At 35.3% G+C, this 22,642-nt stretch overlaps 2 protein-coding genes across 10 annotated transcripts in view; one reads left to right on the top strand and one right to left on the bottom strand.

Annotated features, from left to right (window-relative positions):
• FAM13C (family with sequence similarity 13 member C) overlaps window positions 1-17,004 on the top strand; it is a 146,041-nt gene extending 129,037 nt beyond the window's left edge. For 5 of the 8 annotated variants that reach the window (XM_047702716.1, XM_047702714.1, XM_047702713.1 and 2 more), the window contains 5 exons: window positions 1,364-1,575; window positions 8,791-8,886; window positions 10,165-10,361; window positions 11,766-11,867; window positions 15,414-17,004. In XM_047702716.1, the coding sequence (XP_047558672.1) occupies window positions 1,364-1,575; window positions 8,791-8,886; window positions 10,165-10,361; window positions 11,766-11,867; window positions 15,414-15,537 (731 nt within the window). In that variant the 3' untranslated portion in view covers window positions 15,538-17,004. The remainder of the gene's footprint in view (window positions 1-1,363; window positions 1,576-8,790; window positions 8,887-10,164; window positions 10,362-11,765; window positions 11,868-15,413) is intronic. The other 3 variants (XM_047702715.1, XM_047702712.1, XM_047702710.1) reach the window with 1 other exon arrangement.
• PHYHIPL (phytanoyl-CoA 2-hydroxylase interacting protein like) overlaps window positions 16,804-22,642 on the bottom strand; it is an 85,775-nt gene continuing 79,936 nt past the window's right edge. For both annotated transcript variants that reach the window (XM_047702717.1, XM_047702718.1), the window contains one exon: window positions 16,804-18,055. In XM_047702717.1, coding sequence (XP_047558673.1) covers window positions 17,521-18,055 — 535 coding nt within the window. In that variant the 3' untranslated portion in view covers window positions 16,804-17,520. The remainder of the gene's footprint in view (window positions 18,056-22,642) is intronic.

Below are 22,642 nucleotides of genomic sequence, written 5' to 3'. Positions count from 1 at the left end.
TCTGCCTGTGCCCTCTCTAACCTTGTGTCTCACCTAGATTGGAGGCTCCATTTGAAATAAAGTTTTCTGGGTCCCCTTCATTGTTTGGCCCCATCTAACAATTCTCCTTATAAAGAGACTGAGGAACTACAGACTCTGAATTGGGAAGATTCACTTCAGCGCTAGGAACATTTCAACATGGGGAGTATTAACTTCCTTGGGTTACTGGATTCTTGGATGTTAGAAAAAGGCCTGAGCAATCATTGACTCTGCATACCCCTTTGCAGAGATGATGACATTTATGTCCAGAGATAGAGACAAGTTACATAGCTAGGAGGTAGTGAGCTAGGTGTAAAACTCAGTTCTCCTACCTCCTAATCCAGTGTTCTTTCTGCATTTCTCTGGAGATGGGGATGTGTTATTAATTAACTCTAAAATCCATTTAAAAGTACGATGGTATTTTCCAGCAAAAATTTATTTTCTTCCTCTCTTCACATTCTTATTTCGATACTTAGAGATGTTAGAATTTTTTCCAAATCTCTAAAAGGGTGGCAATAAAGAACGGGAAGGGAATATTAATTCAGTGGTATTAAACTGTAATGATGTAGCAGGTTTATAAAATATGCAGTGTTTAAACACCACACCAGAGTCTAACTTAAAAAATAAACATCAAACAAAGAAAACGAGCTATGTAATTGAGAAATCAATACAAATGGCCACATTGACATTATCAGCCCCTTAGCATATTCTGAAATGTAATTCCCTGACATGTCCCAGGTGGCTTTTTTATTTTTAATTATGTGGGCTTATATAAAACCACATTGAAATAATGGTGATTCCTGGATTTTAAAAGATAACAGACAAAATTGTGAAATCTGTCAAGTTGGGGCTGGCATTCACATCTCTCCTTTCCCATTGCTCCTGTATCTCCTTAGATGTCTAAGTGTGTAAAGCCTTATAGAGGTGTTTGCATTTATTTGCACAGGGGCTCTTAATGGCACAAAGCTTCCAAACTCAAGTAAGTGAACTTCTGAGTGTAGAATTCCAGGTGTTATGGTGGGTAACAGGTAAAATCTTTGGGGCAATACCACTGGTCTTCCTCTGGAACTCATCCTCTGAAATTTAAACCACTAAGTTACTCCTACACACGAATTACTCCATTTCTATGAGATTCCACCCCAGAGAACCCTCTGTTTTTACATCTGATTGGGAGCTTATGCTGTTGGTTCTGGTTACTAAGGCTGCCCTTTCCTCATGGAAAACCGTCAGCAACACCATCCATTTCGACTGATTTCACATCAGTGGTGGGAATTTCTGAAAGACTCTCTACTCTTAAGCCCAGTAAGTCCTCCTTGTTCATGGTAACTCATGGCATTTCTCATAGAACTAAAGCTGAAGCTCTCAGAAGAACAAGGGGTTGCTTCCAAAGGCCCACCTAGAAACCTGTCCTGTGAGCAACCTGCAGTCCCCAGAGAGAATGGGAAGCCAGAAGCTGTGGGTCCTGAGCCATGCTCCTCTGGAGAGGAGACTCCAGATGCTGTGCTGACATGCCTGAAGGAGAAGAGAGAGCAGCTTCCTGCTCAGGAGGATTCTAAGGTACCTCACCATATCCTCACAGGTCACAACACTCAATATATTGTCAGTGAAATTATGGTTTTGAACAATTTATAAGAGCACTTGGCACCACATAAATAACTTTAGGAGACTGGCTCTGAAATTTCCGTCAGGTGAGTTTTTATTAAGTTATTGGCCATGACCTATGGGTGTTGCCACTTAATTCCAGGATGTTTTTCTGGAAGTTATTGCATGTTGGTGGGAAGCAAATGACAAAGATATGAAGGTGTATCATGTCTCTTTCTCCCCTAATTCCCCCAATAAGCTGGCAAATTAACCCAAGATTAGTGTTACAATCCCATTTTATAGTGTGTTGTATTAAAAAAATAATGAAGCTGGGATGAGTTATACATAGTAAGGAAAATGGTTTAGTATCTTCTATAATAAGAATAAAGAGGTAGGGTTTTTTGAAGAGTGGTAATAAGATGTCTAAAACTGGACGCTTTAGACATCTTAGTTTTGAAATCTCTGTGAGACATTCAGGTAGAATTGTCTATTAGACATTTGGATTTATGAGCCTAGAGGTTGAAGAAAATATTTATCATATTTTACAAAGAAGATAATGAAAGCAATTAGTATTTAACTATCTAATTCCTCCTCATCCTGCACATCTATGCCTATATTTCACTTATGCCAGGGAGCCTTCCTTGTAGTCTTTTTGTCCCAACTCTTAAATGGTAAGGTTACCCTTAATTTCTTGAATAAGAGTGGTAGCTCCCCAATCATAGCTCTAACTATGCTGTATGACATTTTCTGTCTCTTACTTTATAACTTAGACCTCTTGCTGTTTGTATCTCATGATCCTACACTGTCTGTACATGGGGTATTGAATAAATGTTTGCTGAGTGAATGGATAGATGAATGAACAAACTACCATGTTTAACTTAGAAATCAAGTATTCTTGAGGAGAATACCTTTACCTGTTCTATTGCACATTATCTGGTCTCAATCACAAGGTGGCAACATATATCAAATCCCAAAAGGCTTACCATATGCCCCTGGACTTCTCCTTTACATGGAGATTTGTGATCTACAAGCAGAAATGAGCCTTTGGCCACGGTTATTTTATTTTATTTTATGAAATGCTTAGACTTAAGAATAATCAATTATATGTTGTGAAAAGCGAATGGGTTTTCATCTACTTAGCAAATGCATTCCCTCCCCCACTAAATGTAGATTTTTGTGGGACACACACACACACACGCACATGTGTGGTTTTCCATCTTTCAATGCTTCTGATGGTCTTTCTTATATTTTCTAGTTACTTTAGCCACATCCATAAAAGAAGCTTGGTCAACACTCAAGTCCTAATTCTATATTCTATTTGATTAGTGCAGTGAGGGTTGAGTTAGGACTGGGACAGTAGACTTGGATCAGGATTCAGTGCTTCAGCAAGCCACTTTCTAGCTATGCACACGTAGCAAGTGAACTAATTCTCTGAGATTCATCTTCATCATCTATAAATAACAGACAATACCTACTTACATAATTATTGTAACAAGAAGGAAAGATGCCTGATGACTGGTGTGCAATCATATATTTGCAAAGATATTAAAGTGCCTATTATGTGGTGTGAATTACAATACATCCTGGATATAATATGATAGAGAAGCTATGGGGGTTTCTGCCCTCACAGAGCGCACGTTCTTCTGGGAATTGGGATACGATAACAAACAGTTAAATAAAGAAAATTATTAAAGATTTGGTAAATAGTGTGCAAAGAATTAAACAGATACTATTATAGAACATAATGGGTATGGTTTCTACTTTATATAGGGTGATTAGGAAGGCCAATATATGACATACTAAATTCTTCATTAAGAAGAATTTATAGACCAAGACAGCAGCAAAAAGCATTTTAGGCAGATGGGACTGTGGATGAAGATCTTGAAGGAAGAGCTTGCACGTACTTGGAATTCTTGGGCCTGAGGGCTAGCCGCACACGATGTATGAGATGAAGTCAGAAAGATAGTCCGGGGGCCCTGATATAGGACCATTTAGGGTAGTATAAAGTATTGGAAAGCTGTTGAGTTGTTGAAAACAGGAAAGTGATATGACATGATTTACATTGAAAGTATCTTTCTGATTGCTGTGTGAAGAATAAATGGTAGGGGGATAGAGTGGAAGGGGGAAGGGTCCTTTGCACTAGCATGATAGCCTTGGAGATGGAAAGATAAAGACCTATTCAAAGTATAATTTGGATGAAGAATCAAAAGGCTATGATGAATCATTGGACAGTAGGGAGTAAGGAAAGGAAGAATCCAAGATGGTGATGGGTCCATCTACTGAGATGGAGAATCCTACAGGAGGAACAGACTGGGGATGGGACTGGAAACTTAAGAGGTCTGTTGGACATGTTTATTTTAAGATCTTTGAGCAATAGTGGGACCACCCATCCTTGGTTTCCTTGGATTTTCCTGGATGCTGAAAATCTCAAATGATTTCATGCTGGGAGAATGCAGACAGTTGGTCACCCTGCTGAGGCATCTAAGTCAAATATAGCACGTGCACATGGGAGTCTAAAGGTCAGAGAAGCATATTTGAGTTCTTAAGTTATCTTTGCTTAAATGGCAATTTATTTCTATTATTTTAAATGAAGTATCTGCCGAACTGATTAATAAATGTAATGTCAGAAGCCCCTTCAGCTCTCTGCACTAGACTAAAGGTAGGCCCTTTAAATGGAAAGTATCTATAGTGGAACATGTAGCTCTCAATACACAAAGCTATAGTATTGTTCCTGGGGAAGTTTAATACAGCAGACCCTAAAGTGGCTAGTGGTTCCTACAGGAGAGTACCAAATCACAGCAGAAGCCAAGGGAGGTTTGCAAATTTCCACAGTAGCTATGTTATTCCTGGCTCCTCCGTGAGCTTGTTAACATTTGAGATTATCTGAATAGGTCCCATTTCTTTAAACTCAAACTGGCAGATGACTTTTATCTGGGGTTCTTGCTTTACTGCAGAAAATACATTAAATATTAAAACTTCCAGGATGAAGAATTCTTTCTTTTCTAGAGAGACTTTTGTGAAATTTTTGCATTTGGTATTTGGTCAGAGCCCATACTAAAGCTGATAAATCCTGTAGCATTGCCTTGTCAATTCAGATACTGCTATAGAGTAATTTTCCTCCTCTTCTATTAAAGGATGATTTTTGGAGGCAATCACTTCTGGGTCACAGGGTATCCACTGAGCCCTGAAAGTGAATGAATCATCCCCTGAGTCTGACTGTGGTGCTTATTTATATCCTTTTCTTCTGAAAGTCCCAAATTGGTGCTGACACATTGTACCCATTTTATTGCCCTTTCTGAGAACTGTAGGTGGTGTTAGGAGCATGGCACAAATTACCGACTGGATGAGTAATGGCAGTTACTTCTTCTGGATCTTCACTAACTGCAGCATATTTGAGGAGGGAAGCAGATTTAAAAAAAAATAGTAATTTTATTTTTTAAAATCAAATGAAAATATAGTGATTGTTACACATTATATATATAGTGAAAATACAGTGGTTGATATACAGTGAAGAGAGGGAAATTTAGAGGTAAAGGGCATCAGAAGGAAGATCCCATCAAGTTTTATTTCCTAGTTCTCTTTTTAAAAAATAAAAATAGTTTTCTTAATAGATCATACTATCTGATATAGTTAAAAAAATGTAAAAGGCTACACATTAAAAAGACTCTGCCACCCCATCTGCCAGCTCTAGCTCTGAGGTCTCCCATCCCCAAGCAGGTAACTATTGTTACTAATGTGTCATGTGTACCTTTTGAGTTTTTATATAAAGCATATGCAAGAAAGTATCAATATACATTCTTAATTTGTCCCCATTTAAAACTAAAAGTAACACATTATATAATTATCCTTTTTTTCACTTTGTATATTCTGGATAGCTTTTTGTATAAAGAAATAGATTCATATTCTTTTATTCTTAAAATTTATTTAATAGCACAATGTATTCCTTTTTTAGTAATGGACAACATTGATAGTAACCTGAAATCAATTTTAGTTTTTAGCTTAAATAACGTTTAGTACACCTGACACTTTGCCAGGGGCATTTACATATGCTTATTAAAACAATATATTCATACAACAATATATTCACTACATTAAAAATCTAAGGTTCAGACCTTACATAATTTTCCATGTTAAAAATAGGTAAGTTTTAAAGCTGATTATCTGAACTCATGTCCTCTGGTTTCAAGGCTAATACTAATCTGCAATCCCCTGCTTAGAAACATTTTATATTGACCAAGCCGTTCTCTTCAGCAGTTTCTTTGTATGATTATGTTCATTACTGCTTTTTCACATTGTTTGACTTGTTAGTTCAAAAGTCAGACTTGTTCCATATATACTGTCTCACTTGGTGAGGAACTGGGGAGACTCAGACACAGGGAAAGCTTGGCAACACTTGGTTCTCTAAAGCGAGAGTAATTGATTCCCATCACTACTTCCCTCTCTAGGAGAGATCTTGATTATGGGGCTGATGGAAATGATTTTTAAAATAAATTTCTGTGGTTTACTGTGAGGGAATAAATGGGACTAATGCCATGGGGAGAAAGGAAACCAAGCATGATGGTAAAAGCATATAAGCTATGGCAGTTTTTTCCCAAACAAATTTCTAACCAGGGCCCAGAAAGGAATACACTTGGGCTGTCTACTCAGTAGCAGTTCTGTCTTGCCACCTTGTTTGGGAGCTACTATTCCAAATAACTCATTAGGTTGATGATTCAAATAACCTACTAGGTAGGAGTCTTAAGAATTTTTTTATGGCAAAGTTGTCAAGCTGTCAACAAATCATATCAAACTGTTCTATGCACAGTCCTCTCTTGCTCAACCTCCTTTTCATTCCACTCTTTCTGATGCTATAAGAAGTGGGGGAGAAGGAAGTTAGACTAAGTATCTTTGGGATTTATCTCCTTTTATTTATCTTTAAATCTGACAGCCCATTCATGCTCTGGATATCTCTCTCTCTGGCTATTTCAGGTTACTCAACATTGTCTTTGTTTCCTCCATTCACATAAAGAAAATCAAAAAGTTAGATACATCTGACATACCATGGACAGCCACAAATATGCAGAACTTGGCAGAGAGGATGCATTTCAAAAACAGTCGTTGAATATAGAAGGGACAGTTGTCTGATTCTTGGCAGAAAATGGCTGAGGAATAGCCAAGTTAGAGGTGTGTCTGCCCTTTAGATTTGAGGTACCTATTCAAGCAAAGCCTGCCTCTTGACTCATCTTCCTTCATGAAGATTGACTCTACAGGCCTTCCCGAGCTTCTTTCTATAGGTCTGTGAGTAGAAGAGAGCTCCAGGCACACAGTCTGATCACTAACCCTTCTGTTAGGCAGCCTGTCTTCCTATTTGAGGATGAGCACTTACAGAATTAGTTTTGACACTGTTGCCAGTGAGCCTTCATGTCTCTCTTTGGGGATTGCTTTGATAATGATGCTAAGAATAAAATCAGGGACTCATCAGAGTGAAAAATGAGTGCATACATTGTATATGGACACTGATTTTCATCTGGCATCTGTGAATACTTTTCTATAATAGCATTCATCATTCTAGCTTGCTTTTTGGTCACTCTTTTTTTTTCTTTTAGGATGAAATTTAGCTTTTCTAGAATCCAGAGGATATACTAAAAATAAATAAAATCACGAAAATCAAACTACCATAGAAAGATGCTAATAACATTAAATGCATCATTTTCTGAAGCGTTTTCTGTGGAATATAAGCCCCAATGAGACACTGAATAAAAAACACGTTGTTAATGTTTTCTGAACTTGGATTGAGATTTTTTATTACCTATTAAAACCCTATGGGATACATGACAGGATTTTTTTTTTTTCATAGTAAGATGTATCATGACTAAGAAAATATTTAAGGAATGACTGGGCCAGTAAATGAAAAGCTCTTGGGGTTACTAAGCCAATAATATTTAAAAGTCTTCTACAGAAAGCCTTTCTTTCTACTGAAAATGAAAGAGCCTTAGGTTATAGTCTGTAGAATTATATGAAGACTGTTAAAAATTAGGGTACCTTTGTTTATAAACCTGTGTTGATAAATTTATAGCAGGGAAGGGGGATGTGTTGGGTACTGTGAACATTTTTTAAAATATGTGATATAATCTTTGTTCTTGAAAACCCTCTAATTCATTTGGGCAGACAAAACTGAAACAGAGAAAATTGTCAAGGCCCAGATAATAAGACAGAGAAGTTCAGAGTAAAGGGAGATAAATAGGGGCCAGAATGGTTCTCAGCCATGTTCTTTTCCTTCAAGATCCCTCTGGGGGAATCTGGAAGGCAGAGGGCCAGATGATACTGTTTTTTTTTATCTTAAAGAAAAGATACTCAGGTGATTTTGCTATGTGCTATTTCTACCATCCCTTCCTGCATCTGACCAGAGTGAAAGGGAAACTGCGTGTAGGAAATAGTTAGCAAATTAATGTAGGATACACAGCAGGGAGTAAAACCAAGGCAAGCAGAGGTTTGGTCACTTTGGATGGAAAGGTGAGGGTGGGGTAGATAGGTAAGGGATTGATAAATATTATGCACAATGTGACCTGTTAAAAATAGTGCTTAGGGATGGGTCATACAGCAGAGAGGTAGGAGAATACATTCTTGGACCAGGAGGTTATGAAATTTTTTAGTTGGAAGGAACTTTGTAATTCCAACCTCCTTGTTATACAGGTAAGAAATTGAGGATTCAAGTAAGTTAATTGTCATATCCAGAATAGTTTATGTCAGAGCTAGCCAGCAAGCTAGTATATATTCTAGGCTTGTGATGAAGACCTAAACAAGGTTGGTATTTGTGAATATAATCATGAAAATCCAGATAAAATACTCGTTTCAGAAAAAAAAAAAATTGAAGATCTCAATAACCTTTTTTTTTTTTTTTAAAGAATGAAGTAGTAACAGGCTTCTTACCATTTACATATTTAGGATTCCTTCAGAAAGCTTTAAACATCTTTCTAAACTTGGAACTATCCTAAAGGAAACTTTTCCTAGAAGAAAATTGATATGTGCTTTAAATAGTATCTTATAAGTGACTTCGCTTTTTCTAATTACTATTGTATTATAGTATTATTAATCTCCTATTTTGAGACTTCAAAACTGGTTTTTTGTTCTTTTTTTTTGCCTGCTAAAATATACTGACATGTTTTCATTCTCATCTAAGAAAGGACCAATAATTAATTTCATGTTTTTCAGGTAACTAAGCAAGACAAGAACCTCATAAAGCCTCTTTATGACCGATACAGGATTATCAAGCAAATCTTGTCAACACCTTCCCTTATTCCAACAATTGTAAGTCAGGATGCTTGCTTTAACTAGAAACAATTACTTGAGCTTGTTATAGTTTAGGTAGGGAGGCAGCACTCTGACAGTTATAAATAAGCCTTCTTGGCAGTATATACTGCTAACAAGGCCAGTTGTTATTTCAAAAAGTAGAAATGTGGCCTCCATTAAGCCTAATATTATTAACTTAAGAGTGGTTGATAATTAAAATTACTATGAAAGAGGAATTTACAGCAATTGCATTTTTGAAGCATGTTTTAGCATTTGCTTTCATTTCTTGAACAAATGATGAATTTCAACTTGGCATTTTCTAATTTGCAACACAGCTAGACCAAACAGAGCCTTTCTATTCTGTGTGTTAATTTTTCTTCTTGAGTAAGAAAATTGACTACATGTTCCTTGATATAATGCATCATTTGTTTTTGATACCATTTGACCATCATTATGTAAGATATAAAATTTATTTCAATAGAAAATATGGCTACTGAAATTGAGTTAGACTATTTTTAATAAAGATGACTTATGGGAATACAGAACTAGAAAAGCACCACAAATCCTACGCCATTAATATTCAAATAGTCACTTGCTCAAGATATCAATATAAAAAGGAATAAATATTAACAAATACACATTAAGTATACTTGACTACATTATACTTTCATGATTTTAAAGACAAAGGTAATAGTGAGTCATAGTCTCTAAAATTTTTCCATTGAGGAAGCATGATTTAAAAGGATTATGATTTTCAGATTTCCTTGCAAGGAAATGTTTTGGTTGTGATGATGTTAAGGAATAACTCCATTTTGCTTTGGCCTTCCTGGAGCTCATCCCTGAATTTGTCAATTTTCCAATATCCTCTGTATCTGAATGTGGTCCACCCAGAACCTGATTTGGGGTATTTCTAGATAACAAAAGGTGTCTAAAGTCCCTCTCATTCTAACCCATGTAACTGCTTACACATGTCACCAGAAGGTCTGGGTGAAAGGGAGGAACTAGTAGGCAGTGCAGCCCAGATTGGACCATATCTTCTTTGGGCCTTTTTTGGCCCAGAAGAGATGAACTTGCTGAGCATTTTAGCACAGCATGGGTGCCTCTTCACTCAATAACTTCTGCAAAATTTTTGATGCACCCGAGAAAGAGGTCCTCTTGGTTTCTTCCTTCTGGTTTTTTGGTAGACACAGGGTTCACCTACTGTTTTCATGGTGTCTATTTATGGTTCCTCTTCCTGTTTTTGATGCAAGAGGCACTTAGCATTTTGTGACTTTATTTAACTCTGCTTGTGATAAGCAGGAGGAAGAAGACTCTGATGAAGACTGTCCACAGGGAAGCCAACAACCTTCTTTGCCAGCTCCAGTGTCTCACCTTCCTATTGGCGATCACCTCACCTTCTCTGAGACTGAGCCTGTTACGGTCCTGCTTCCAGATGAAAAAAAAGAAATCAAACCACCAGCCGTATCCATGTCCAATTTACATGAGGCCACTATGTAAGTGTGAATCCTAGGTATGGAGTTTCTTTTCAACTTTTCATCTGGGATACCTTATATGTGTATACAAAGTTCACAAGAGCTATTAGATTCCCTAAAAAATGTGAACCAACGATTGCCTAAAAGCATAATCTGGTTTTTCTCTTGACTGGAGAATACCATAAATACTAATTTCCTACAGTTGCACATCTTTTCAGCAGGGTCTGACATCAGTCTAATTCTTGGCAATGTGTGAAGCAGAGATGGCTTTTGAAAATGCTGGACCAAAAGGAATTGGGATCTCATGGGGGTCAACATTTGTCAGGACCTTTATCCTAATCTGTGTACTCCTTTAGATAAAATGGTTCTCCAGCCTGGGAATCCCCTTGGCCATAAGTAAATAAGCTGCCCTTAGGTTCCTAATGGCCTCTCAGGAGCTATTTGTATTCTCATTGTTATTATCATTATCATTATTCAGTAGTTCAGTAGGTGGCATTCCTCTTGATCATTTGGCCTTTTGTTTGTATATTATAGGCCAGACTATGAGATTTCCGTTAACATGTAATACTGTAGTGTGGTGAGTATATACTTCAAGATAGGGATGGAATCCCCAAAAATATATGAGGTGGGACTAAGGACTAAGTTCTAAATTGGGATTTTAGTGTGCTTATAGAATTAGCTGACACCTCAGTTTCAGCTCAGCGAAGTAACCTGTTTGGAAGCAGAAAATCAGTCTTCCTCTCTTTTTTCCCCTGTATCTTTTCTTCTTTCCCTCTCTTTTCTTTCATTTATTTATTGTTGGGGTTTTTTTTGTTTTGTTTTGTTTTGTTTTTTATTGAAAATGCCAATATATAACAGGGAGTTCAAAGTTCTGTAACCATGCACAAATTTCCTAGATAAAAATTCCTGTCTTAAAAGCACATGACTTTTCTCTTGTCTTAGTAGAATGAAGTGAGTAGAATTTGCAGTATAATTCTAGCTTTATTTTGAATAAGGGCTGTTTCATTCCCAAGGGTTTTGGCGTTTTCCTCATACTCTACCTTAAGGGTGGACATTTCTTTAAATTCTCATCCTCTTGTGCCTCTTATGTCTTGTCTATCACCTAATACTGATGAGTATTCTTTCAAAATGTCTCTTTTCCCCTTATCCATTCATATGGTTATTACTGTCACCACATTTTATAGTGGACTCCATTGGCTTGCCTTCTGTCTGTCCTTTCTCTTCTCTGATGACATTCTTTTTAATCCTCTGCTTATGTGCTTCTCTATGATTAGGCTCTACATGTACTATATTTACTTAAAAGATACTCTTTTAGGCAGAACCCTTCTGTACCATTATATGATTTGCTGAATAGATAAATCTTCTTATGATGTCTCAATTATGCCAGAGCTCAGTAATGGCAAATGTGTATTTTGCTTGATATAGGCCTGTACTTCTTGACCATCTCCGAGAAACTAGGGCTGACAAGAAGAGACTTCGGAAAGCCTTAAGAGACTTTGAAGAACAGTTTTTTAAACAAACGGGAAGGTAAGTGTGAGTAGAGATTTTTTTTAAGTTAATATTTCCTAGGGAACTATTGTTAAGAATGAGCTGCTGTTTTTGGCAGGAACAGTGACTTTATATAAAATAGAAATAATTTACACAGTGATTTAGACTCAAGATCTGTCTAATGCAGCATTGTAGTAGTGCCATTATTAGGTATGTTTTATGGGAGGCTGTAGCTATGAATTATGACATCAGGCTTTAAAAAGTAAAGGATGAAATCCAAAAATCCCTAACTATTGAATTTATCTAAACTTTTAAAAAATCTATTTGAGGGGCGCCTGGGTGGCTCAGTGGGTTAAAGACTCTGCCTTCAGCTCAGGTCATGATCCCAGGGTCCTGGGATCAAGCCCTGCATCGGGCTCTCTGCTCAGCAGGGAGCCTGCTTCCGTTTCTCTCTCTGCCTGCCTCTCTGCCTAATTGTGATTTTTGTCTGTCAAATAAACAAATAAAACCTTTAAAAAAAATCTCTTTGATTTTTCAACTCATATAACTTCTTTGTTCTGGGTTATTTAGTTTTACAAGTTATTCCCTATTTCATTAAATAATTCTTCTTTTGCTTTAAATGTCTTTTAAACTTAAGGATCTGCCCTTAGCTATTTATTTTCAAATCAGAAGTTCATAGCTATTCTTTCTACCCCTAACATAAATGTTTAGCTGTGTCCTCTATTTTTCTTTGTCAACCTAAGTCTCATTAGGCATTCTATTAGTTTTCTCTAAATTTTGGTGTATTGTCAATGTATAATAATTTTTATATGTATGTAATTATATATGTGTATAACTATGAATACATACATGTGTGTATGTATATATTATATGTTAATATATAATTAATATATTTTATGTAACATTATAATTAATATATATTATATATAACATATTATATATAATCATATTATATATATATATATATATATATATACACACACACACACACACATATATAAAATCATAAGATTCAGGTTTATTGATTTACTTCCAGAAGAGAAAGACAAATCATTTAGCTATCCTGAGCCTGCTTCCATGGTTGTAAGATGAAATGACTGGACTTCCTGGAATACTTTGGAAAGCTATAGTTGTTCTATGGGATGTCAGTATTAAAAATAATAAAGTGTAACTTTCCCAAAGTTACAAAGTTATTAAGGTGGGAGAGGTGGGAGTCACTGGTACACTGGCCCTTCGGTATTCCTCTGCATCTAAGTATCTGCCCTTCCTGAATTCCTTTCATGTCAGCAGACTAAGGGTTGACCTGATGCACAGGGACTATTTTCTAAGGCACCTGGAAAGCTTGATCTTCTCACCTCTTAGCAGCTTTTCCATTTCAGTCCTCCAGAGCTGTAGGATAGGACTTGACCTATGAAGTCAGAAACGTTCTGTGTTCAGCAAATACAGATGTATCCCACTTTGTTTTCTACCTGGAATCTTCCTTTTCCAGTTGATTGCTACAAGTCCAAGTTATTTACCCTTCTGCTGATGTTAACTAATCTAGTGAAAAATGTTATGTGGATATTAAATTTAGGATATAAAACATAATTTTTCTTTTTCCATTTCCATTTTTTCCTTTTTTAGAGTTTCCATACAGCTTTTCCATTTACATTTTTTAACCTGTATGTATGCAGGAGTCCAAAGAGTTTGAGACTACCCCAGTGTGCTAGTAGTCCTGCCTAATGGAGCTCCAGTGGTACTTGGCATACCTTTTGAAGTTAGTGATGTTCTATATATAGTATTCTACTGCACCTTTCAGTCTTAACCCTACTTCAGATATGCCTGTATTTGACTGAGGTTGTATGCCCTCTTGTGGTGTGTACTTAAAGTAAATGCCAAAGTGGTGGTATATCACAATTAAAATCAAAGGGTTGAATGGTTAGGAAATACGGATCTTAATCTTGTTATCCTAAGAAATTTTATTAGGAAGGCCTAATCCTGTCCATAAGGATTGGATCCTGTCCATGCAAATGGACTACTAAAAATTTTAAGTCGCTGTAAATGTTCTTGGTAATATTTGCCAAGCAAGAGGAATAATCATGTAGATATGACATTAATAGTTATAAGTCAGGAACTGTACTAAGCACATTAGCATGTTTTACATAATGGGAAAACTGCTTCAGGAAATATGTAGCAAAATTTTTCATTCTGGCCAATACACTCTCGCTTATTAGCCAAAATGGAATATGCGGGACCAGGGAAAATTTGCATGATGGGTTACTAGTGTTTTCTGATAAATTAGACCATTTCTTTACTTAAATATGTTTAAATAAATTAAGGTGATATTTAGAGGCTCTGTTAAAAGTTTGGTCCATAATACAGAATGGAGGCAAAGAGAGTCTATTAAATAAGTTAGACAATATTGAAGAGAAACCCTGTCTACAGATATGTGTACTGTTCTGAGTTCTGTACTAGAAATTTAAGGACAGCATATAGTGGTGCATCACAAGTAGATAACTCCATTCTCAGGAAGTCTTTATAGATTCACACTTTTTTTTTAAATTTATGAGAGATAGATCTTTTATCAGTACTGGGAAAATAGAAGGGAGTATAGGTAAAACATTATAAATGCTTGCTATTTACCTACGTTCGGCCACACTAATATTAGTATTTGTGTTTATATTCAGTAGCAACTGTGGTGTTTCATCCATTTTCCACCCCTTGTATTTCCAAGTCATGAGTGAAAATGTTCTAAAAGCAATAGGTAATCTTAGCAACAAAGGAAACAAGAACCTTCTAAGATCCTGAAGTAATTACTACTAGATAACATATCCTGGCAACATATTTTTGTGGAAAGGAAATGGTTTTAACTCCAGATGTTACCCAAACATTCTTCAAAGTAATTGGCAAGAACATATAGTAGTTAGAATGTATATGCATAAAATATGTATTGCCCGATGTCTAGCCTTAGAATTAGTAATTGTGCAAAGAGAACCACTACAATTCAGACTCATATAAATTCAATCCATGAACCTCTCACTGATTCTATTACACATTAGCAGAGGTGGGTATTATAGTTAAAAGAAAACTTTGAAATATTTCACGTTAATAAGGTGTAACCATTGAGCTTCCCCCCCATCACCACAAATTTATAAATCATTTCACTTAATTTATGCAGTTTTTAGGTTGAATTTTTAACAACTCTCATTGTAAGGGCTGAACATTCTTCAGAGGCATGAACTGTGGTATGAGTAATGGGAGAATAACTAGACTAAGAATGCCTTGAGAGTTCTGGTTTCTGGTTTTTTGTTTTGTTTTTTTTTGTTTTTTTTTCCTTTTAACTTGCTCCATTGTTGTATGTCTATGCAGGGGACCACATATTTGCAAAACGCCCATGACATTCAAGTTTTCAAAGGGTACTATTACACAAAAACCTAATGACACATGGAGGAGGGAGTGAGTGAAGGTGGAAGGAAAGGTAAAAAAGACATGATGCAAAAACCCAGTGGAAACTTCTACGCTGTACTTTCTCGTGTAAAAATTATAGAAGGATTTTTAATGACTTGATTTATTATGTGCTAATAGACAGTATTTTCTGTTCTGCAGAAGTCCACAAAAGGAAGATAGGATACCAATGGCAGATGAGTACTATGAATACAAGCACATAAAAGCCAAACTGAGACTACTGGAAGTCCTCATCAGCAAGCAAGATATGGCCAAAACAATCTGAGGTTCAGGAAATGTTTGTGCTCAACCAAGAGAAGGTCAAGTTTATTTTTCTCTGCCATTCTGGCTAAGTAGTTTTGATATACTGAAAATTGAAGCACTTTAGTGGTAGTATTAGTTATTTTTAGGAAGAGATGGTAAGTGTAACTACCAATGAGGAAGGAGGATTTAAATGGGGGAAATATAACAACTAACATATAATCAGAAAAAAATTTCAGTCTCCTCCATGCTGAGCAGAAAATGCACAGTCGGTATAATTATTTCAAAAAACCTCTTAATTTTTTTTTTTTTTTATCAAATCTAAGTAATACTTGTCCAATGGGCCACTTATTAGGGAAAGTCTATTTAGTGTCCAGTGTTTGGAAAAGAGCATGATTTTTAAAAAATCAGTAAGAGGAGGAGAAGAAACTCTTCTTTTTCATGTAGGAAGGAATACAGCTAGTAAGAATGTAATTTATTCAAAACTTCTAATAGATTTTTAAATGATAAAAAAATCTACCTTGCCCTTAAGTCCACTAGGCTATTCAGTAAAGCATACTAGAATGTGTCACTGCTAATTTTTTATTTCTATATAAAAATAGCACATTATTTTATCTGTTATTTGAAATTTTACATTTCTGGTTACCAAAGTTCATTCTGATAGCATGTACTTTGTGAATTATCTTTGTCTATAATTGACAGATGTTTATATTAAAATATTGTATTAAAATTTGAAAATAGGTATTTTGGATAGATCTGTGGTCTGCAGTATATAATCTAATGTGATCATAGTTATGACTGCTAATCTCTTTGTTTACTATAAGAGTATATAACTATTTTTCCATTGGGAATATGCATTTTTCTTAATGTTCCAAGGTCTATATATACTTTGTAAAGTCACAAAGCTTTCTTATGAGTTGTAGGTATTCTTCGTTCTGTACAAAATGAAAGGTTCGGAAATTGTTAAGACACCTTGGAAAAGAAGCCAGAAGGTTTTATTTGCTTCATCAACTTTACTGCATATAGTTTTGTGTTATTTTGTACTAAAACACACATTTATTATTTTTGCCTTTGTAAAAATAAGTAAAAGGTCCACATTTTCTCTCTTGTACCCAACCATGTTTGTACTTCTGTTATCTGTAATGTTTAAGCATGATGTTGAACAAATTCACATTTTCATATAGTTTGGATGGGAAGAATACTGACTTTCAAAGAAGGAGAGTATTTCAGAGGCTTGTTGTTTTCTCTGTATTTACCTGATATTTTATAACTTTTATGAATCAGAATGATGTCCTTCATAAATTTGTTTAATTGAAGTCATCTACTTGTAACAGGACAGATACACAACTATTTGAAGTTTACAAACTACATCTTTGATAAGGGAAATGGTTTCATGACATGTATACAATTGCTATTAAAATGTAACTATATATTCTATATGATTGTAAATATTTTATACAATACAAATAAAATATTTTTCTATTATATTTATTATGTTGAAACACAACAGTTGTTTCCTGTTAGCTAATATAAATAACATAAATAACACTGTCAAACAACAAGTTGGAAGTGCTGACAATTCTAGGCTTCAGGATTTAACTCATGCTGCAATTACACCCTTTCATGCGGTTTGGAGTTATCCCAATATTTGTTCAGTAGATTAAAATGAATGCATATTTAAACACCATTTATAAGCCGTTATTCTGTATTTTGCTAAAGCAGTTTATATAATTGTTTTGTTATGTTTGGCATAAAGGAATAAAAACATTGCAGCATCTAGGCAATAAAGTGTCAGAGGAGAACTTTCATCATTGAAAGTAATGGGAAGGGCAGGGAATAGGAAACACTAAAACGGCTCTGGATGAAGTTTGAAAAATGGCAATTTGCTTTTGGTGATAGCGGCATGTGCATGCTTCAGTGGAAAACATCTGGTGATGAAAATGGACAACAGAGGATCAATGCTCTTAGGGGAAGAAGAGGGACTGGGTAAGAATAAGAAAAGTGGGCATTAACGTCCAACACTGATATTACAGGTTTTGCAGCTGGGATCTTTCTTTGCATTTGCAGTAGACAAACTCATGAGCTGATGACCAGTGATTTCTGCTACAGTGCCCAGAGAAAGATCCACAGGGTCAGTATAAATGACTTCTAAAATGACATCCTGGGCATGGTGGTAAACCAGCACCCCATCTTCTTCCGTGCAGGTCAAAAATTTATTATCCTTGGAATTTAGTTGAGGAAGGCGCTGCTTACAAAATTCATCTCCTGGTGATCCCACAGGGGCAATAACAAGAATCACATAATGATAAGCAGTGTACATACAGTAGAAGTCCCCAAAGTATAAGTTAGTATTGGGGTTAAAAAGTTTTTCTGCTGCAATCTCAAACCTGTATCTTCCATAAGGTGAATCCTGGGGTGGCTTCCCAGTATTGAATTCAGTGCTGCAGCTGAAGAAGATGCCTTCTAATTTACCACTGATTGGAGAGCCATGGCTACCACTGTTATCCTTGACAGATGGTTGCATAGCATTCCCATGATGTTCTCTGCAAGAGAAAAGACATGGTTACTTCTTGATCTAATAGTAGTAAAGCTATTGATTTACATGTAGATTTGACTGGTGATAGGCCCAAAAGTCTGAATGCTCATCCTGCTATAAGATCAACAGAATCCATCTTTTGACCTACTTAACTTTTTGTATTTTAATGCAAGGATGTTCTTCTACAAACCTTGGAGTTCCTTACATAATAAATTTCCTGGCCAGAGAAACCTACTGGGTTTCAGAAGTGGCTCTCTGAAGAGAAACTGGACTAATAATATTGGTTAAAAAATTGAATGTTTCTTTAAAGCATGCCAGAATTTAGTCCCAATATGAGTGCTATTTGTGTATATACATTGGCACAAAAGAGTCTTGTTTTGTTTTATGTTTGTGTGTTTTCCCTAGGTGTGTTTTACCAATCAGGTCCCCTTTCCTGCATTTTTCTTACATCAGAGCTGATTATTCTCCCTTTACCATCTCCCCAGATCTATTCTCCATCCTTCTTGCCTTCCACTGTGGGTTGGTTCATCTTTGTCCTTTGGTTCCTTCCATTTCAGTTGTTTATGGGAGGCACCATCAGATCTAGGGGAGGAGGAAGTAAAGCCTTGAGTATGCTGTCTTCTACTTCCTCCATGCTTCAGAGCCTTGTAGTACTGGTGTGGCTGGATTTGTATGTATTATACGTCTCTACTTCTCCTAGTGGGTGTCTTCTATTCCCCTTGCCAAGAGTAGTAAAACCTTTAAACTCTTGATAGTTCCTGGTTGCTTTAGCATCTCTTATTAGTTGCCTTTAACTCTGTCTGTAACTTTATAAATGGTGCTTTAGTCAAATTTTCTCCAGAACTCCAACTAAATGTCCCCTTCTTGCTGGGTCTTTGACCAGCATGACTTGGAATGAAATTTACAACCTACCACATAGGCATGAGAAGGTTCTCCCAGTTGCATGCTTCTAAAAGAGTCTGTGGGTCAGTGAGGTATGCCCAGGGTCCCTCCTACCTTTAGAATAGCAATGAGTCTTAAATTCTAGTTTAATGCAGGAAAGGGGACCTGATTGGTAAAACATACCTAGGGAGAACACACAAACATAAAACAAAACAAGACTCTTTTGTGCCAATGTATATACACAAATAGCACTCATATTGGGACTAAATTCTGGCATGCTTTAAACATTCAATTTTTTAACCAATATTATTAGTCCAGTTTCTCTTCAGAGAGCCACTTCTGAAACCCAGTAGTTTTCTCTGGCCAGGAAATTTATTATGTAAGGAACTCCAAGGTTTGTAGAAGAACTACCAAGGAAGCTTATTAAAAATGCAGATTCAAGGGAAGACAATGCAACTCACACATTAGAGGACACTGGATAAATAAGAGATGTATGAATATTCTGGATTAGACCCCATATTTTTATTCTTACTCTTCCTCCTTTCCTCCTGATGTTCCAAAATTCTTCCCAGTATCATTCTCTTTCTTTTTTCAAATTTTTTTTTTAGAAAATACAATGGTCCAAAATCTTTGGGATGCAGCAAAAGAGGTTCTATGGTGGAAGTTTATACAGGTCTACCCCGAAAAGCAAGAAAAAGTCTCAAACAGTCTTACTTTACTAAGTAAGAAAGCTAGAAAAAGAAGAACAAACAAAACCCAAACCCAGCAAAGGGATAATAAAGACAGAGTAGAAATAAATGATAATAGAAACTAAAATAAAAATAGAACAGATCAATGAAACCAGGAGCTGGTTCTTTGAAAAGATCAACAAAATTGATAAAACTCTAGCCAAGTCCATTAAAAAAAAAAAAAAAAAGGAGCAAGAGAGAGAGAGAGGACCCAAATGCACAAAATTGCTAATGAAGGAGGAGAAATAACAACCAACACTACAGAAATACAAATAACTGTAACAGATCCTAAATGCCAATAAATTGGATAACTTAGAAGAAATGGATAAATTCCTGGAAACCTATAATCTACCAAAACTAAAGCAGGAAGAAATAGAAAATTTGAACAGATCAATTGCCAGCAATGAAGTTGAATTGGTAATCAAAAAAACTCTCAAAAAACAAAAGTCCAGGACCAGACAGCTTCACAGGCAAATTCTAGTAAACATTTAGAGAAGAGTTAATACCTATTCTTAAACTATTACAAAAAATACAAGAGGAAGGAAAACTTATAAATTCATTCTATGAGGCCAGTATCACTCTGATACCAAAACCAGATAAAGACACCACGAAAAAAGAGAATTACAGGCCAACATCACTCATGAATATAGATGCAAAAATCCTCAACAAAATATTAGCAAACCAACAATACATTAAAAAAACATACACCACAATCAAATGGAATTTATTTCCAAGATGCAAGGGTAGTTTAACATACACAAAACAGTCTACACAATACAGCAATAAGCGAAAGGATAAGAACCATATGATCATTTCAATAGATGCAGAAAAAAATATCTGACAAAGTACAACATCCATTCATGATAAAACCATCAACAAAGTAGATTTAGAGGAAACATACCTCAACATAACAAAGACCTAATATGAAAAACCCACAGACAACATCATATTCAATGGGCAAAATCTTGGAGTTTTCCCCTAAGGTCAAGAACAAGACAGGGATGTCCACTCTCACCACTTTTATTCAACATAGTACTAGATATCCTAGCCATAGCAATCAACATAAAGAAAGAAAATGTATCCGAATTGGTAAGGAAGAAGTAAAACTCTCATTGTATGCAGGTGACATGTTACTGTATATAGAAACCCTAAAGACCACCAAAAAACTACTAGAACAAATGAATTCAGTAAAGTCACAAGATACAAAGTCAAGGTACAGAAATCCATTTTGTTCCTATATACTAATAATGAAGCAGCAGAAAGATAAATTAAGAAAACAATCCCATTTACAAATACACCAAAACCAATATCTAGGTATAAACTCAGCCAAAAAGGTGAAAGACCTGTACTCCAAAAACTATAGACAATGATGAAAAAAATTCAAGATGACATAAAGAAATAGACATTCCATGCTTATGAGTTGGAAGAACAAATATTGTAAAAATGTCTATATTACCCAAAGTGATCTACACATTTCATGCAATCTCTATCAAAATAGCAATAGCATTTGTCACAGAACTAGAACAAACAAGCTCAAAATTTGCATGGAATCACAAAAGACCTTGAATAGCCAAAGCAATCTTGGAAAAGAAAAACAAAGCTGGAGGTATCACAATTCAAGATTTCAAGTTATATTACAAAACAATAGTAGTTAAATCAGTATGGTACTGGCACAAAAATAGACATGAAGATCAATGGAACAGAATTGAAAACCCAGAAATAAACCCATAATTATATGGATTAATCTTATTTTTGACAAAGGAAGAAAGAATATCCCATGGAAAAAAGGTAGTCTTTTCAACAAATGGTGCTGAGAAACTACATGCAAAAGAATGAAACTGGACCACTTTCTTACACCATACACAAAAGTAAACTCAAAATGGACTAAAGACCTAAATGTGAGATTTGAAACCATAAAAATCCTAGAAGAGAGCACAGGCAGTAATTTCTCTCATATCAGCCATAGAAACATTTTTCTAGATATGTCTCCTGAGGCAACAGAAACAAAAGCAAAAATAAAGTTTTGGGACTATATCAAAATAAAAAGCTTCTGCTCAGTGAAGGAAACAACAAAATGAACAGGCAACCTATGAAATGGGAGAAAATATTTGTAAATGACATTATCTGATTAGTATTATCTGATTAGTATCCAAAATATATAAATAACTTCTATAACTCAAAACCAAAAACCCCAAATAATCCAATTAAAAATGAGCAGAAGAAATGAACAAACATTTCTCCAAAGAAGGCATCCAGATGGCCAACAAACACATGAAAAGATGCTCAACATCGCTAATCAAATAAATGCAAATCAAAACTACAATAAGATATTATCTCATACCTGTCAGAATGACTAAAATCAACAATATAAGAAACAAGTATTGGCAAGGATGTAGAAAAAGGAACCCTCTTGCACTTTTGGTGGAATTGCAAACTGGTATAGCCACTGTAGAAAACAGTAGGGAAGCTCCTCAAAAAATAAAATAGATCTACCCCATGATCCAGGGATTTCACTACTGGATATTTACCCAAACAATACAAAGCCCTAATTCAAAGGAATACAAGCACCCCTGTTTATTGCAGTATTATTTATAATCACTTAATTATGGAAGCAGCTCAAGTGTCCATTGACAGATGAATGGATAAAGATGATGTGAGATTTTCTATATATATATAATATATATATTATATATATATAAAGATGATGTGAGATTTTATATATATTATAAATATATATATTTTAATATATATAAAATCTCACATCATCTTTATATATATATTATATATGTATATAAATAATATGCCACTATATATATTTTATATTTTATTTATATTTTATTTATTTATTATTATATTTTATTTATATATTATATTTTAGTCATTCTTTTACAGTAGATATGCTGGTGACAAATTCCCCTTAATTTTCCTTCATCTGAGAATATCTTGATTTCCTTTTATTCTTGAAGGATATTTTCACCAGATCC

The sequence above is a fragment of the Lutra lutra genome, chromosome 14 (genome assembly GCF_902655055.1).
Source record: "Lutra lutra chromosome 14, mLutLut1.2, whole genome shotgun sequence".
In the NCBI taxonomy this organism is placed as follows: domain Eukaryota; kingdom Metazoa; phylum Chordata; class Mammalia; order Carnivora; family Mustelidae; genus Lutra; species Lutra lutra.
This window is presented reverse-complemented; position numbering and strand designations above follow the sequence as displayed.